Raw genomic sequence first — 18,894 nt, forward strand, 5'->3', positions numbered from 1 at the left:
ATATTATTTATTATAGCTACCTATATAAAAAAATATGGTTGAAGAAGAAACTTGTGCATTAAGTTTCACCTATATAGACGATAAAGTTTAGTTTGTGGTACTTCTTTTGGCATTTTAGACTTAATGTTCAAATCAACTAAAACATCGTATTAAATAGTTTTATTGATGCAAGAAGGACACAAAGGGCCAAGGTTTTAAGAATGTTTGTTGGTAACGCAAGCCTACCTGAATGGGATGGATTCCATTTGGGCAAATGAAAACCAAATATTTACCCTACTACCATACATAGTAAATAAAACCTTTCAAGAATTGACAAGTAGCGTACTTGAATTTGACAATGTTTTATATGAAGGAATGTTTCAAAAACCAAGATGGAACCTTCCTTGGTTAAATATCCTGTTGTGGGTGACAGTAAATCATTTAAATAATTTTGTACATATTGTTAATTTTTATCCCCATTTAGGTGAGCCTTCTATTCCATCAAGTAAATTTTAAATGGTTAGGATACACAGGTATGTTATTTACTCTACAAGCTACTGCTGCACATAGACAAAGTTTTTTATGTTTCCATTCGATGTTCCAGACCAACAGTATAGTGCGGGCAGATTGGCCGGTCGCAGGTCCGGTAGATGAAACGCTGGTTCGCTCCAGTGCCTATCTCATGGAAGCGGCTCACTCATTCCGTCTGCAGTACAAGAACCATCTGACTTCAGGCAAGAAGGGCAAGAAGCCTCCTCCGCCTGACCAGATCGGAGACAAGCCCACCCACGCCACTGTCTGGGTGGCCAAGACTTATCCGCCCTGGCAGTCCACCGTGCTTACCACCATGAAGGAGATGCACACGGTTAGTCATTAGACACACACTTGCAAATAACCTCATAAATCAATCCTCCCATGACTATATTTATACTAAATTTTCTCCTTACTTGCATGTCATTAAGTGCTTAAAATTATTTTAAGAATTAAATGCCATTTATGCTCAACAAGGCCAAAAAAGACAACCATTATACTCGTCCTCAAAACAACCTGTAGTTGTAGATATTAAAAAAAGACAACTTTACCACCTCACATCCGAGGCTCATCGATGTTACCAAGTCTGTGACTCGTAACAACAGACCTCCACAAGTATTCACTTGTAGAAGAGGCCTCTTTAAAAAAAACTCCACATTCTTGAACCAAGAGATCAGTTACCAATATCAAGAATAACTTTCTCTAAATCATTGTTTCCTGAACTATACAGGAAACCCATCCATCAATGCCCATAACTACAGACACATGTCAAGGGCCAATGATTCCTTCTAGTCCCTCACAGTGCATTATCTTTCAAAGGACTTAATGACTAGGATTGCTTTCATAGCAGTGAAAGCTAGTTGAGATCACTTTTCATGGTTTTTAATAAAACAATAAACTAAAACAACATTTGTAGATATAATAAGTTACATCTTATTTCAATAATTTAACTTAAATAAATAAATATAGGATGGAGAGGACACAGCTAACTCACCATTAGCTGTACAGGTGAGTTAGCTGTGTCCTCTCCATCCTATATTTATTTATTTAATCCAAGCTAAATGCTTTTTCCTAAAAAATAATTTAACTTAGCAATTTGTCTCAGATCACAATTATTAGGGGTGTGCGAAGCAGCAAAAGATTTTCAATTCGATTCAAAAGATTTTCAATTTGAATCGATGCAACTCGATTCGAAACAATACGGCAATTTTCTATCCATTCTTGTCAACGGAGTGAAATACCTACCTTGGCCAGATTGGCAATTCAGGCAGAAATAATCCTGCATGGATGCATATGATTAGAAGATGTAATTTGTTAAAGACTGGTCTGTTTTGAGAGAATTACACAGATAGTTTTTACCATACCTTATAAGGTCTGTTGTTTAAAATTTTGTAAAATTAACATACATATTGAAAAGCATTGTTTTTAAGCAAGTATTCTACATTCAACTATCTCAAAACATTGCCAGAAGTAGTTGTTCTTGCGTTTCGGGCATTTATTGCTCGTCTTCCTTTTCTACAAAATTAAGCATATTTTATGCATTCTGAAACTGTCCACAATAAGAACTTTCAAAACCCTGAATTAGGTATTTTCTTGTACTGTAAAACAAAAACATAAAAAATTACTTTAGGCTTATCAAGTGTGTTGGCAACATGATACTATCATCAAAAAGATGTTTGGTAAACCTCGTGTTCTGTTGATAATTGCCAATTTTTCCGTAAACATGAATTTAATAATATGCTTTATTCGTTAAAAACCGCTTATTAAAATTGTTTTTTTTTTAACTCTCATTAACATAAGATCAATATTACTCTATATTTTTGCTATGAAACACACGTGGTTATATTTAGTCAACATCGGCACACTCAAAAGTTTCCACGTGAAACTATCATTAAGTAGCTTAACACATTCACTACCAGGGACACGAGACCACTCATACAGCTGGAGTGTGATGCCTAGTAGGCAACATATTAATGATCAGTTTTGGTGAATCAGTAACTGGTTTTTGACTAGGGGTCTGCGGTGCACCGAAAAAGTCGGTACGGTACGGTACAAGCTTAATTACCGTCATCGGTTCGGTACAGCATTTTACACGGTACAAATTCGGTTCGGTACAGCCTATTATAATAATAAATTACTTTCAATTTACTATCGTAGTCAACGGCAGTTGGTTCCGAGCACATAAAAGTCTTATCAGATGTTTGTTTACGATCTTCATAATTTATTACTAGCTTGATGATGCAATAAAAAACCCATTAGCAGTCCCAAATCCATTAACATTTTATCACGACAATAATTGTTGTATTGAAGTACTTCCAAGAACTGTTGAGTTTTATCACTTTTATTTCTTTACGACTTTCCCCAATTCTGTTTTATCATAAAAATAATAGTTTTATGATGACTGTTAAATGTTATCTCTAACTTAATCAGTATTTTCGTGAATATTGAATTTGCCGCTGGCCATTGCCTACTGCCATAAAACTGTTTATGGCTACATATTAAACTTGTAACAAATCTACAATCTTATTTTATAAATTAAATATTTGTTATGGATATTTTATCTTTTTATTGACGACCATGGATATATACAAACTTTTGTCGTAATTTTAATTTCAACATCAAAATACAATATTGCACAATCGTGATATTTTAGGCCATTGACCTTTATTATGCATCCGGTATTGCTGTTTCAGAAGAGAAGCACGTTGATAAATTATAAATTGATATTCCCGTAGTTAAAAAGAATTATTATTTTATAAACCTATAAAACAAAATCATAAAATCTTACATAAAGATAACAATAACGGAAATTGTAAAAAGGGTATAAAGATAACAACGGCATTCTTTCTCTTTGTTCTTCTATTTCTTGGGTTTCCCTTCATCACGCATTCAACAAGTTGCCATGGTTACTAATCACCCATATCGTTATCAGCTTTTGTGACATAGCGCACAGCAGGGGGTAAAACTTGACGAAAATCGGTAAATTTTTAACTATTATTTAATTACCAATGAATGTACGGTACTACTTTATTGGTATTTGGTATTGTATTAATAATCGGTCCAAATGGCAGATTTTTGTCAAATTTTACACCAAATTTATTGAAATTTCAAGGTGAATATTAATAAAACAATTATTACCAAAAATTTGTATTCATTTAAAAGATTGATTTGTGGTATTGGGTTCCCCACTGAGTGCAGCCGAGTGGCACTAATGAGGGTCGGACCTTCTTGGGGGTGAACAATAGACGGCTTATCAGACCCTCCCCTCCCCCGTGGTCTGGAGAAAGCATGTAAACAAACTATTGCACAAGCGTGCGTGACTTGACATTGAGCTGCTTCAACTATAATTTTGTCAAATGAACTGTGATGTTTCAAAATCAAAAACAATAATTTGGGACCACACTGCTTAACAATAATGGACTGCAATTATTGTTGAACATACAATCCATTTTTAACAAACTAAGATTATACGATTCAAATACAATTATAAAAATTATCTTGGTATTTTACTTGGGGTAATGAAGTTATGTAGGCTAGTGTAATTCTCGGTTCATCAAGGTTCTACTGAATTATGTTTGGCAGTGAATAATTGTAGAATGCAATTTATAAATTCAGGGATACACACCTTTTACACAGTTATAAAGTCTAATTGCCCAACATCAAATCTTACTCTGTGATAATCCAAATTTTAGTTTCAGAAAAAAACTTAGCAAGAATTTTATCCATCTTATAACTTAACTAGTTTTGAAGCTGATAAAAAAAATGGTCTTTGCCATTACTTCATCATAACCTCCAGTTTTTCATTGTCATCTGCTGTGAACAGCTGGCAAAACTACACTGTCTTCTACTGAATGCTTTTATATGTTTTTAAAATAAAAAAAAACAACTAGACATTGTGTTGGTTGGAAATAATTTATCAGTTTTGTGAAATTATCTTGTCAATAAATGTTTCAAACATGTTTATTCATAAAAACTCTCATCCTATTTTTAAACTACTTTATCATGCTATTCAAAGTATCTCAGAGTAAAATAGGTAAAGCCTTTATCTCAACTGTGATTTTTCTTGACACAATCCTCGTAGTAGTAAAAGGTTTTGTTTTAATAATATGTGGTACAGTAATTGTTGTTAGAAAACCATGAATGTAGGATACTATCCATTTTCATAGTAATGTCTATGTATTAAAGTTAAAAATAATGGTTTGGATACAGTTCTGAGAAGAAAACCGCAAAAATACAGGTAGCCGCGTACCGTACCGATTTTGTACCGAGAACTGAGGTACAAAATATTGTACCGTACCGAACCGTACCGACCTTAAATTTTCTGTACCGCAGACCCCTATTTTTGACAGACCTAGAGTTTTTGTTCTTGCGAGTTTTTTTCACACTTGTTCATACTATAACTAGATGTTATAATTTTGTAATGTAGTGGTAAACAGTAATCTGGCAATGGAGGAAACCATTTTGTAAACGTATCTTTAACTTTTTTAAATTTTTTAAAATTATAAAATGCTAAAATCATATCTCCTTTTTGTTTAGACCAACAACGGAAGTTTCCCTGACAACAAGGTGATCTCAGTGGCACTGTCGGCCAAGCCTGAGCTGAAGAAGTACATGAAGCGAGTGATGCCGTTTGTACAAGCGACGAGAGAGAAGGTCACCAACAGCGGCATCAAGGCTCTCAACCTGACACTCGACTTTGACGAGATACACGTCCTCACCATCAACAAGAACTACTTGGAGTACACACTTGATGTGAGCAGAACATAAAATACACCTCAGTACCAGACTTCTATGTGCACCCTCAGGCAGTTTTGTTCAAGTCATGTTAACACAGCTACAAATAACATATAACTGACAAATACATTGAATGTTCCCCACATGGAAAATGTTTTGTGTGTGGCAAACAAATTACATTCAATCATCTAATGTTCTAAAACATAGGCTTAAACCTACCCACTTCACCACAGAACACACTATTGAATAAACATAATAATAAATATCTACTGTGAAAAAATAGGTAAAATAAATATTAGTAGTAGTATACAACGCTAACTTAAGGAAATTTGGAAAATTTAAGAATCAAAATGACTTAACCCTTGAACTGCTGATCGGTCATTTAATGGCCTATCAGGGTTCTTTGTGTACTGTCATTGGTCACTTGGTCACTAAATGACCAATCCAGTATTTACATATACAGGGTGATTGATATAAGTGTGCCAGCCGTTTTATTCAAAAACTATAAGAGATATCAAAAAAAGTTAAATGGTAAGTGCCTTGAATTTTTTATTTAAAAAATTATAGTCAAGTCAAAAAAATTATTTTAGCCGCCATTTTTCCAATATGGCCGCCAACTTTGATTTTTCTTACGGAATACCCTGTATTTTATGATGTATTCTGGTAGAAAAAGTAATTTTAAGACGATTTTATTCTTGTAATTTTTTTCATAAACCTAACCGTTTTAAAGATAATAATGGTTAAAGTTTTGAAATTTCTGCATGAGAAAGAGTTTCGAAGCAAGCATGCCAGCTGTTTTGCTCGAAAACCATTCAAAATTTCACAACTTAAACCATTATTATCTTTGAAACGGTTAGGTTTATGAAAAAAATCACAAGAATAAAGTTGTCTTAAAATTACCTTTTCTACCAGAATACATCATAAAATACAGGGTGTTCCATAAGAAAAATCAAAGTTGGCGGCCATATTGGAAAAATGGCGGCTAAAATAATTTTTGACTTGACTATAATTTTTTTAATAAAAAATCCAAGGCACTTACCATTTAACATTTTTTGATATCTCTTATAGTTTTCGAATAAAACGGCTGGCACACTTATATCAATCACCCTGTATTCAAGTCATACTCAATGAATTGACTTATATTAAGAATGAATTTAAAGTTATAGGCTAGATGTTGGCAATCATGTTAACTAATATATTTTTGTTGGGTTAGTAGTTAAATTATTCTCCATTTCCTTTTCTGCTAACTTGAAAATTCAAGGTCAGCTGAGTCATTTTATAAACAAACAAAAAAACATTACAATTTTAAGGGAAAGAGTTCTAATGACAAATGTATATAATGAAATGTAGTTATCATACAATAGTTGTAATACACATTTAAAAAAGTATTCCATAGCCATGCAAATTCCCCCAAAACCATGAAAACTAAATCACCACCACTGGTGATTGAGGCAATATCTTGACATTCCCAGCCTGCCTTGGTCGCAAAGACATCATGACCACTTCCTCTAATTGCAGCAATATGCCCCCATGGGCATGGGCGTCCCTCTGACTTTTCCATAGGAGGGGCCTCCAGTAAAAAGGGTGGTCCTAGGGGTACTCACAGAAACTGATTAAAATATATATCAAAATGTTTAATTTTACGCTTTTTGAAACCTAAATTTTCTTTGTCAATTTATATTTGTTGCCATGTTCTTAAAGCGGCCTACACACTACACGTGCATTGCACGCCGTGCCATTTTTTATATTGGCACGACGTGCTTTGCACGGCACATTTTGCCCACACACTTGATCTCCAGTGTAGCCTGCAACGTGCTAAATTACATCGTCTGTTCGTACAAATGAAATGCAGAACACACACGTGTTTTTCAAAGACATTATTGATTAATCATTAAAAATAGACACAAGGCAGCAGCACTAAGCCGCCTTAAGTGCCTAGGTTAGTCCAGACCTTGCACCTCGCTGCCGTACAGATATACGCCGGCAGGGCACTTGGTTCACAATACTGTGGTGGAGGATGTATATTATATATACATATGATAGTATATTATATATACATATGATATATTATATAGAGATCTATGACTGCGTCTCGGGTCACGCATCACATACAGCGCGCGATCCATTATGTTTATAATCTCGATGGTCGTGCAAATGATCAATTATCAATTATCAATAATTATAAATTATCAATAATTATCAATTATCAATTATCAATAATTATCAATAATTATCAATTATTTAAAATGGGGACGCCACTATGTGCGTATTTAATCTGTGTTGCAAATGGCCAAGACAAAATGCCGTTGATTCACTAATAAGAAAGTACTATTATAGGGCCAAATCCTGTCAAAAGTGGTTGAACTACCAGCACGTGGCACGGGGATCGCCTACACACTAGCACGTTGGAACGGCGTGCTTTGGCACGGCACGCCGAAAATCAAACTCGTTTTGATTTCCACCGTGCCATGCCAATGCACGCCGTGCTTGCACGGTGTTCACCACACACTTGCACGTTTTGTCAGTTTTTGGCACGGCGTGCAATGCACGTGTAGTGTGTAGGCCGCTTAAAATTTGAATACCTACTACTGTGGCTTCTGGCATAGTGTGAATTGTTTAACTTATGTTTTAACTCAACAATCTGAAAAGGTTATTTTGGGCAGAAATGGGCTTACTGAAGGAGAATTACTTTATCTTATACTATTTATAACCAACAACTCAAAAAAGTAAGTGTTTCAATGGAAGACAATTACTTAGAGCCAGGATCAGGTTTGACAACAAAGGTACGTGATTCATCAATTATTTTTACCATATGTACAACAACTTTTATTTTCTGTGTTCAACCATTCAATCAATCAAGAAATTTATTTACACAATAATTAATTACCAATACATAGGTTGTTATCCGGCATTGCTGAAGACAGTGAAGGTTGGGTAATGATCACGTATAAAAATATGTAAACGTATAAAAATTACCTATAACTAATAATTTACCAAAGAATTAATGACAGTTTTGACTGTGAAATGAATTTATTCTATTAGTTATAAGTAATATGCCCAACATTACCACTATACAAGTTAAATAATGCCTTTGATGTTTGTTGTAGTTGGAGGAGATAGAGATCGCATCTTCAACCAGTGAAGGAGCGCCAGACAATGTGAAGGAGGATTGTTGTCCTGGAGCGCCGTTCATCACATTCCGAGCGCCGCCACCGAGCGTGCCGCTCGCGCTTGTCAACCCTCAGCCTCTGAGTGGTCACCTGACACACTGGCTGGCCGTCAGACACGGCGACACTGCGGCCAAGCTAGCCACGGCACTGGCCCGCCAGGACAAGAATATCAAGGGTGAGTATGGATTCTGGGAAAATAAAATCTAGTTTGTTAGCTGATGCGTATGTTGTTATGGTAGCCTAATGCTAGCCTACGTTGTGAAAATAATGTATCTGTCACTACCCAATTGGCTCAGGTGTTATACAAAATTGTTAATGGTAGTGCCTTTTGAATTTGACAGATAAATCTTGATTCTCCATCCACCTTTTACCTATTATTATTCTTTGCATTTTGGATTAAGCTAGGCCTAAGTTATTAAAATATAAAAATTGGCAAATCTTAAGGATTACTTTACAATACAAGTTTATTAATAATGAACCAAGAAATATGGTATTACAATAAATGAGGTTTGATAATTCTAATTAACAAATATAGGGTCTCCCATCTTTGGTTTAACTTAGCTCAGTAGAACAGAACAATGGGTGATTCAGGTTTAGACCATGTTCAGTCAGGGGCGTCGTCGTTGCGGTGGGGGGGGGGGGGGGGGGGTAAGGGGGCTCCCAGAATCTGGGAAAGAGAAAAGTTGGGAATTTCCTTGCCACGAGTTGGGACAGTTGGGAAGTCAGATACAAGAAAAATATATTTTTAAACTAATCAATTAGCGGTATAGTTTGTGATCCTGTCCTGTGTTGATGATTCTGAATGATTCGTCTGCGAGACTGCGAGTTTGAATTTTGAAAGTGCAAGCGATGTAGCTCTTCAGTTCAATTATGTTGTTTGTTTGTGTTTACAAGAAATTCAAAAATATTTTTCACTTCAGTAACATGAAATATATTTTATATCTTTTTTTGTAGTATTTGGAGCAGGCTAACTGACAGGAATACTTGCTAATAAGTAGATTAAAATAACATTAAAGATAGGTTTTGTGTATCGGTATTACCTTTAAAACTCTTATTTTTTAATAACCTAAATGAAATATTTATTCTCTGAATATATTTAAAAAATCTACAAAAGTTATTTATCATTCTTAATTAAAGATTTACAAAAATGAATCAACTAATCACTCTGAAACAGATCTACGTGTACAAAACATAACCTAAAGTTTGATTATTTACTTTCACGTCTAAGTTTGATTTTTGTCTAAGTTCTAGTTTGATGAAGATGAAGGTTAACATTTTTATTGTATGTGTAAGTTTGTTATCAACCAAGTTGAACGTTTTTATTTGATATGAGTCTTATTTTAGGTTTTTTTCTTTTTTCTTTTCTAGACTAGAATAATGTTATTCACATCACTGATATTAATATTTGATCATAACAAACTTGTTTAGGCCTAGTTGTAAGTTTTATGAAAGTTAAAATGTTGATCTTGATATCAAGTTCTAAAAGTATTTTAATTTCATTATTTTGTAATAAAATATTTTTTCTATACTAATTTGTTGTACTAAGCTTATTTTATATACCTAAAATTGTACACTGCTACGTCTGCTACCACGATGGTTTGTAAAGTTTTTTGGATTTGAAACAATACTTATTCAAGTTTTTTTAAGTCATAAAATTTCATTATGATTATGGTACAGTTGAACCTCTATAAGACGAATTTCAAGGGGTACGGGAAAAATTCGTACTATAGAGGTATTCTTAATAAAGAGGGTCGATTTATCGAGGTTTAATGCTGCTGTTATTCTTCTTATAGAGGTTTCTCCTCGCTCCAAGGTTTCTCCAAACAATGACTGAGGAAGGGGGAGGGATGGGTGGGGGTTTCATGTTGATACAAGCTTGTGTTTGTTTTGAAAACTACGTACTATGGAGGTTAAGCTTATGATAAATTCGTCTTATAGAGGTTACGTTCGTCTTGTAGAGGTTTTGTCCTAAGAATATTCGTTGTATAGAGGTTAATCAGTTCTAGACCATGTCACAAACAAATTCGTCTAATGGAGGTTTTTAACTTAATTACTACGTTGTATAGAGGTGTTTTTAGCATTGACCAATATGAAAGTGTCAAGGGGATTAAAAAAATTCGTCTTATCGAGGAATTCGTTTTATCGAGGTTCGTACAAACGAGGTTCAACTGTAGAAGTTTTAGAAGTTTATTTGAATTGAGAAATTTTGTATATATGTAAAACTAGCTATGTTTTGTTAATGCAAGTTAATAAACTGTATTGAGTGTGACTATAGTACAGGGTGACACAAAGGAACCGGACGTTTTTTTAAACAGCTGTTCCATTGTTGTTGCACGTGGTAGGAAGATTGAAGTTATGTCATTTCCTTCAGTGAGGCTTGCCATTTTTGTTGAAATGGGTCAGTGGACCCTAGACCATCGCGTTTTTGCATAAAATACTTTAGTCCGAAATGGTGAATCCGTCGTCAAATCCAGCGGGAATTTAGTCGATATTTTAATATTGAACACCATGGAACGGTTCCAAGCCGAAATACGCTATTAAGATGGGTTTCAGGGTTCCGAACAACTGGAAATATAACAAGAAAGCAACCACCAGGCCTTGTTAAAACTTTGAGAACACCCGAAAACATCGCCAGAGTGAGAGCAGTATTGAATGAATGTTTCCTAACAAGGTGATTTCTCGCTTTGGTCACATGCCATGGCCACCAAGATCATCTGGCTTGTCCACTAGTGATTATATATCCTTTGGGGGTTTCTTAAGGAGCGTGTTCATGCTCAGAAAACCACGCACTCTAGAGGATTTGAAGTTTGCAATCTCAGAAGATATCAATGGCATTGAACCTCCTGACCCGAGTTTCAGAGGATTTTCAGACCAGAATGAACATTTTTAGATAAGTACATGGCCGCCGTATGCATGACGTCATTTTCAAAAAATGACGGTTTTGTAACAAATGGCAAATGTTTACCTCACTATGTACAGTATTAAAACCAGTTTATTCCTTTTAACTACTGTGTACTACTTATTTAAAAAACGTCCGGTTCCTTTGTGTCACCCTGTATAATAATATGTAGATTTTTAAAAATAGTACAGAAATTGATTTCTTAAAAAAATGGGAAATCTATGTTAAGCAGTTGGGAAATTTGAGGCTTCTACCCCCCCGGAATTTAACCAAGCAACGCCACTGTGTTCAGTAATGCCAATATGAAAAAATTAAATAATGCTTTAATCTTTAATAATTTTGATTATTATAATTTGCTTTTCTTGGCACATGTAAGGTCTAATACAAATTTATCATTCAAGCAGGAATATGATTACATTTGCCAGAATTATGTTTTTAGGAAAAAGCATTTAGCTTGGATTAAATAAATAAATATAGGATGGAGAGGACACAGCTAACTCACCTGATGAAAGGTTGCAGACGAGTCAAAGAACACATAAAATCACACACATAAAATACTTAATATTTCGCCTCTTTCAGAGGCTTCTTCAGAAGTAGGCCTAGATGGTAGTTACAAAACAACAGTTTAAATAGGATGACACAGTTTGAATTCAAAATGTCTGACAGGTTGTCCAACTGACACTGCACAAAGCACTAAATACAGGCACATTGCAATATTGTATTTACATATAATATGTATATTGATAAGCAAATTAGTTTTGTCCATGAAAATAAATACTTAAGAGTTAGCTGTGAGGGTGAGGATATGAGGATATTATCTAATGTTGAGGTTAGGTGGGGTTCTGGAGTTGGTCACAAACTGGTAAGCTAATTCCCATCTTCTGAGCATTGAACTATTGCATTGGTTCTTTGGCAATGATTTTAGAGCTTTTATGGTGAAACAGTCATCAAATAGAAGTTGGTGGGATAAGGCATGTTGTGCAACTGGTTTTTCTTTGCTAGTTTTAACATCATGTCGATGGCCGTTCATGCGTTTTCGGAGAGTCTCGGTTGTTAGGCCTATGTACTGGGCTGGACAATGTGAACATTGAAGCTGGTAGATAAGGTTCTCTGAGCTGCAGGTATGATGGCCTTGGATTCTGTAATTTTTATTATGGTGTGTGCTGGTAAAAGTTTCTGTAGGATGGTGTATCTGGCAAGATTTACATCGGTTTTCATTGCATGGGTATGAGCCCGGTCTTGGTTTCTCAGATGGTATTTTTGATGGATTTGGGAGTTTTGGGTGGACTAGCATATTTCTCAAATTTGGGGGTTGGCTATAGATTATGGAAGGGGCTCTTGAAAGGAGGTTTTTGGTTTGGCTGGAGGACTCTAGGATTTTGAAACCTGTTTTAAGGAGGTTATTTAGTTGTTGCAGGCCAGGGTGGTAAGTGGTTATCAAATTTACTTGAAGATGGTTGGTATTTTTCTTTGTAGTTGGACGTGGGTTCTGAGCCGCTTGGATCTGAGATTTTACGAGAGTACTAGGATAGCCTCGGTTTTCGAAGGCTTTTTGAAGTTGGGTTTGGTATTGTGTACGGTCTTTCGGTTCTGAAATTAAGAAGCCTCTGAAAGAGGCGAAATATTAAGTATTTTATGTGTGTGATTTTATGTGTTCTTTGACTCGTCTGCAACCTTTCATCAGGTGAGTTAGCTGTGTCCTCTCCATCCTATATTTATTTATTTAATCCAAGCTAAATGCTTTTTCCTAAAAACATAACCTTAAAGTGACAAATCTTTTCACTCTTTCCTTTACTCCTTTGTTTCCTTAGTGTTACTGTCCAACTATCCTATCCACTATGAACCTATCTTCCTTTTGGCTAAAACAAGCCAAACAACATGCTTTCAAATTATCAAAAGTTACCTGTCATGTACATTTCCTGAGTTCTTGCCTTACTCTAGGCCTAACTCCAGTGGGCCTAACTGTAAAACCAGCCATCAGTGGCATGCCCCCTAATATGTGGCCTGCTATATTAGCCCTAGCCTACAAACAATCAATAGATTTTACTAAATCTGTCCTACAACTGTACTCTGAACAAATGTATAACCACAGAAAGGCTCTTTCTGACCTCACAAAGTTGATTTTGAATGACAAACCACAACTAGCAGATAATCTCAATTCAATAGCACAGAAAGCCTTAATTAATATGAACAAAGAAGCTGAAAGAAAACTCAGAAAACTCTCTAACCTTTGTATCAAACATATACATCAATATGGATCTATAGGCCTAGTCCAACAAACCCAACCACATCAGGTTCCTCTAATCTCAGATAGGCCTTGTCTGGCCTCCCTCTTAGGACTACCTATACCAGTAGGCCAAAAACCCTTTCTACCTAAACCACCGAAGATTCCTACCTCCCCATTCAAGAGCAATTCTGTCCCAAACAACCCTGAAACCTCTACAAATGACCAACAAGTTTGCAACTTATCCAACCACCAGCTCTCAGAAATAGAAAAAACAGTTTTGACCAAGGGTCTCAGTTTTTGTCCCACACCCCGCTTTGACCATTTTGGCCTAGTGAAAGACATCATGTCGCTAGCTAGGAACCTACGTCTCAAACATTATTTCAACTCACAAGATCAAGACAACTCGAAATCCAACAGTGTGGCGCCCTCCCTAGCGAAGTTTGCTCCACCCTCGGACTTCGATCCCCCACCGTTACCAGCAGACCATCCGATAGAACAATACATCAACTTCTTGGTACAAAACATCTCAGATCCCACTTTCGAAAACAACGTAACCTCTACAACACTCCATAACCTCACCGAAGCCGAGAAAAAAGCCATTTCAACTTTAAAATCAAATACTGATATCATGATCCTTCCAGCTGACAAAGGCTCGACCACAGTGATAATGAATAAATCTGATTATGTGTCAGAAATCCAACGCCAGCTCAGTGATTCTTCCACCTACCTCCCTCTGAAAGAAGATCCAACTATAAAGTACACCGCTGAACTCAAGGAAATAATTTACAAACACTCCAAATCCAACAATATCTCCCCAGAAACAACAAATCTGTTAATACCAGAAGAACCCATCTGCCCAAAAATCTACATATTACCAAAAATCCACAAAGGCATAACACCACCGCCAGGAAGGCCCATAGTATCAGGCTGCGGTTCTTTAACGGAACGTATCTCTTCATACGTAGACGCCTATCTACAACCGCTAGTACAAAACTTGGCCTCATATATCAAGGACTCCAATGATTTTTTGCAAAAACTTAACAATGTCAGACAACCACTCCCCGCTAACACTCTCATGGCCACTATTGATGTCACCTCACTCTACACAAACATACCTCATGTCCACGGCCTAACAGCAACAGAAAACTACCTTCAAAACAGACCCAAAGGATCCCTACCCACCACTTCGTTTATAACTCAACTGATAAAATTCATTCTGGAAAAGAACTATTTCCAATTTCAGGACAAACACTTCCTACAGATCAAGGGCACTGCCATGGGTACACGAATGGCCCCATCTTATGCTAATCTCTACATGGGGAATTATGAAGAAAAGTTTTTGTCTAGCCGTGAACACCTCCCCATCTGCTGGTTTAGATACATTGACGACATTTTCATAATTTGGACCCACGGTGAAGAATCACTACGGAAGTTCCTGGAAGACCTCAACAGTTTTGGACCGCTAAATTTCACCTGGGATTTCTCTGAGACTTCCATCAACTTTTTAGACCTTACAATTCATCTAAGGAACAATAACCTCACCACATCTATCCACATAAAACCGACCAACCACCAACAATACCTCCATTTTTCTAGTTGTCATCCGAATAACACCAAGAGATCACTTCCTTACAGTCTTGCCCTAAGGGGAAATCGCCTAATTTCAGAACCGAAAGACCGTACACAATACCAAACCCAACTTCAAAAAGCCTTCGAAAACCGAGGCTATCCTAGTACTCTCGTAAAATCTCAGATCCAAGCGGCTCAGAACCCACGTCCAACTACAAAGAAAAATACCAACCATCTTCAAGTAAATTTGATAACCACTTACCACCCTGGCCTGCAACAACTAAATAACCTCCTTAAAACAGGTTTCAAAATCCTAGAGTCCTCCAGCCAAACCAAAAACCTCCTTTCAAGAGCCCCTTCCATAATCTATAGGCAACCCCCAAATTTGAGAAATATGCTAGTCCACCCAAAACTCCCAAATCCATCAAAAATACCATCTGAGAAACCAAGACCGGGCTCATACCCATGCAATGAAAACCGATGTAAATCTTGCCAGATACACCATCCTACAGAAACTTTTACCAGCACACACCATAATAAAAATTACAGAATCCAAGGCCATCATACCTGCAGCTCAGAGAACCTTATCTACCAGCTTCAATGTTCACATTGTCCAGCCCAGTACATAGGCCTAACAACCGAGACTCTCCGAAAACGCATGAACGGCCATCGACATGATGTTAAAACTAGCAAAGAAAAACCAGTTGCACAACATGCCTTATCCCACCAACTTCTATTTGATGACTGTTTCACCATAAAAGCTCTAAAATCATTGCCAAAGAACCAATGCAATAGTTCAATGCTCAGAAGATGGGAATTAGCTTACCAGTTTGTGACCAACTCCAGAACCCCACCTAACCTCAACATTAGATAATATCCTCATATCCTCACCCTCACAGCTAACTCTTAAGTATTTATTTTCATGGACAAAACTAATTTGCTTTTCAATATACATATTATATGTAAATACAATATTGCAATGTGCCTGTATTTAGTGCTTTGTGCAGTGTCAGTTGGACAACCTGTCAGACATTTTGAATTCAAACTGTGTCATCCTATTTAAACTGTTGTTTTGTAACTACCATCTAGGCCTACTTCTGAAGAAGCCTCTGAAAGAGGCGAAATATTAAGTATTTTATGTGTGTGATTTTATGTGTTCTTTGACTCGTCTGCAACCTTTCATCAGGTGAGTTAGCTGTGTCCTCTCCATCCTATATTTATTTATTTGCCAGAATTAGTAATTTTTGTATTTTCAGGATCAACACTGAACTACTTAAGGTAGTTAAAGATCCAATACTTCCATGCTGACAACATGTAGCTGATTCCATCAGTACTACTATCATTTCTACTTCTTCACTATGTTGCATTGTAAAGGTATTAAGCAGCTAACAGTTTGTTTGGTTGTCAGACGCCAGCACAGTGGAGCTATGGAGGTGGGCAGATCCTGACCTGGGGCCTCGTAAGATCCCCAACTGTGCCAGTCCTCTGGAGGGGAGAGTTCAGTTGCCGAGGGACACCGTCCTGCTTGTTGACTTTGATACCAAGTCTGTTCTGGCCCAAGAGAACGGCAAGTCAGTTAGGCTGGGAGAGTCTGTCACGTACACTATCACCACGAGTTGATAACACCTGTGAAATAATCTGACGGTTGTGGACTTGTTTTGTAATTTGTTTATCAAATTGTTCCTTCGGTTTTCCTCTTGCAGTTTCACGTTTTTTATGTTTTTCAGATCTATTGAGGGTCAAGTGAAAATGAATTTCAAAACTGTTAAGTTATGGATGATTGATTTTCATTCCAATAATTTAAATTGCAGGTTGACAAAATTGATATTTGGTTATTTGACATAGCCTTTGATATCTTAACCAACTAATCTAAGAGTTGTGTTTAAAGATTTTTGTTAGGATAGAGAAGTCTCACCTGAGTGGAAAGTCCACTCTGGCACAAGAAACACAACTAACCTTGGCACAAGAAACACAACTAACATTGGCACAAGAAACACAAATAAATTTAAACTATACACAGAAATTAGATAATATCACTGTCGCTGGCAGCATTTTTAACCGAGGAAGGTTTGAGTCGTCTTCCCTAGTCGTCAGAGAAATGTTAGTAGTAGTAAAATATTCAAATTTTTGTGTGTAGGCTAATTGTTTTTTTTTTTGTGTTTTTTGTGTCAGACTTGGCTCTTTCCATTTTGGATAAGCCTACTATCCTAAGGAAATTGTAAAACCCAGTCCATTATGTTGTATGTTACATTTTTAATGTAAGAGCTGATTTAGACTTATTTGAGTCTAGTTCACATTTTTCTAAACCTTTTATTTCATTCTGGCTGAAGTTGTGCCTAATGTGAAACTGCATTTAAAAATAATTGATGCCATTGAGCAGTGTCTAACAGGGTTTATTTGTATGTCTCTTAGTTCTGTGTTATTTTTAGTTTTGTCATATCCTAGTTACTTTGGTTGAGGGAAAATGCTTTCAGTTTGAGGTTTACGTTTATCTTCTTTAAACATATTTCTTCATCTGAAGACGGGTTTTCCCATTTGTCAGTATTCCCTATGACTAATGTAACTGTGATATTTATTATTTTAATACGAATGTGTCAAACACAGAGCTGAAACTTTAGGGTAAAGTAGGCAGACTTTTATCTGATTATTTTCTACTTTGTCATATAGAAAGTTTCTGTAAGTGAGTATAAGTCGCATACAATAGTAATCTATTATCGATGTTGCCTTTTAATGAGAGATCAGCTTATACAAGAATTGGAGAGTTTTATAACAATGTAATTTATCAAAACATAAGTTGAATCTAAGACTAAAATTGTATTCCAAAGAAGTAGTTTTTAGTAACTGTATGATTATTTTCTAGCGTTCAAGATCAGTTACTACTAATGATATAGTAACAAGATTGATCATAGGTGACAAAAATTATTCAAATTAATGCACAAATTAAATCCTGTTCTTTCTATTACAGTAAAAAATATATCTACTACATCATAAAACCAAGCCTATATTTGCATTTTTTATACTTAACAGTTGTACAATATTTAAAATAACATTACTTGCATTAAACAAACAATTTTCACCTTATTAGAATGTCTTGTCCTTTTTTAATTTATTTATTTAGCCTAGGAATTGTTTTTCTTTGCAATTTTTGTTTGTTTCTTTTCTGGTCTGAGGGTAGTTGTCTCAGTACTATTGACAGTTGTTCATAGCTATTTATTGTTACATAATCAAAATAAATACTTCAGAAGTATCTATTTCTATTTCTTCACTTTCCTCAGGATACAATCTTTTTACTTTGACATATAGTTAATTTTAACAGGTGAAATTTGACTTAAAAATAATACTGACTACTCAAAGGTATAAAAAGAGTGTTTTTCTTATTATATTCAGCTGTATTTGTAAAAACTGATGTTCTAAATATGTATGTTGTGAGTATAAAGAAGCTCTTTCTCTTTTAGTAAGAAAAAGAGTCAGCTGGCTGGAGTCAAGGACATGGGTTGTACATTTTTCTAAGCTGTTAACTTTAACTGTAACTTGAAATTGGATTATCAAGAGTAGATATCAAATTATTTATTGATTGTCAATCGTAGTTGATCAAAATAATGTTGAAACAATTAATGTCCTAGAGAAAACTTTATTGTGTTAACTCTATTAATAGTTTTAATCTCACAGTACAAGTGACACAGAAAACAGGTTTATGTTGCAGAAAGCCCAAGAAATACAAGAAAATTTACCATCAATTAGAAGGATAGATGAATTTTTAATTCTATCTCTACATATTATGAATA

General features: G+C 35.7%; 1 protein-coding gene across 1 annotated transcript in view; it reads left to right on the forward strand.

Annotated features, from left to right (window-relative positions):
- LOC128985554 (leucine--tRNA ligase, cytoplasmic-like) overlaps positions 1 to 18,350 on the forward strand; it is a 47,864-nt gene extending 29,514 nt beyond the window's left edge. Inside the window, exons 19-22 of the mRNA XM_054405153.1 lie at positions 584 to 844; positions 5,047 to 5,262; positions 8,352 to 8,589; positions 16,518 to 18,350. Coding sequence (XP_054261128.1) covers positions 584 to 844; positions 5,047 to 5,262; positions 8,352 to 8,589; positions 16,518 to 16,729 — 927 coding nt within the window. The 3' untranslated portion in view covers positions 16,730 to 18,350. The remainder of the gene's footprint in view (positions 1 to 583; positions 845 to 5,046; positions 5,263 to 8,351; positions 8,590 to 16,517) is intronic.
- The last annotated feature ends 544 nt before the right edge of the window (positions 18,351 to 18,894 follow it).

This window comes from Macrosteles quadrilineatus, unplaced genomic scaffold (genome assembly GCF_028750875.1).
Source record: "Macrosteles quadrilineatus isolate MER2022 unplaced genomic scaffold, UCM_ALF_1.0 Scaffold_2__2_contigs__length_208266976, whole genome shotgun sequence".
In the NCBI taxonomy this organism is placed as follows: Eukaryota; Metazoa; Arthropoda; class Insecta; order Hemiptera; family Cicadellidae; genus Macrosteles; species Macrosteles quadrilineatus.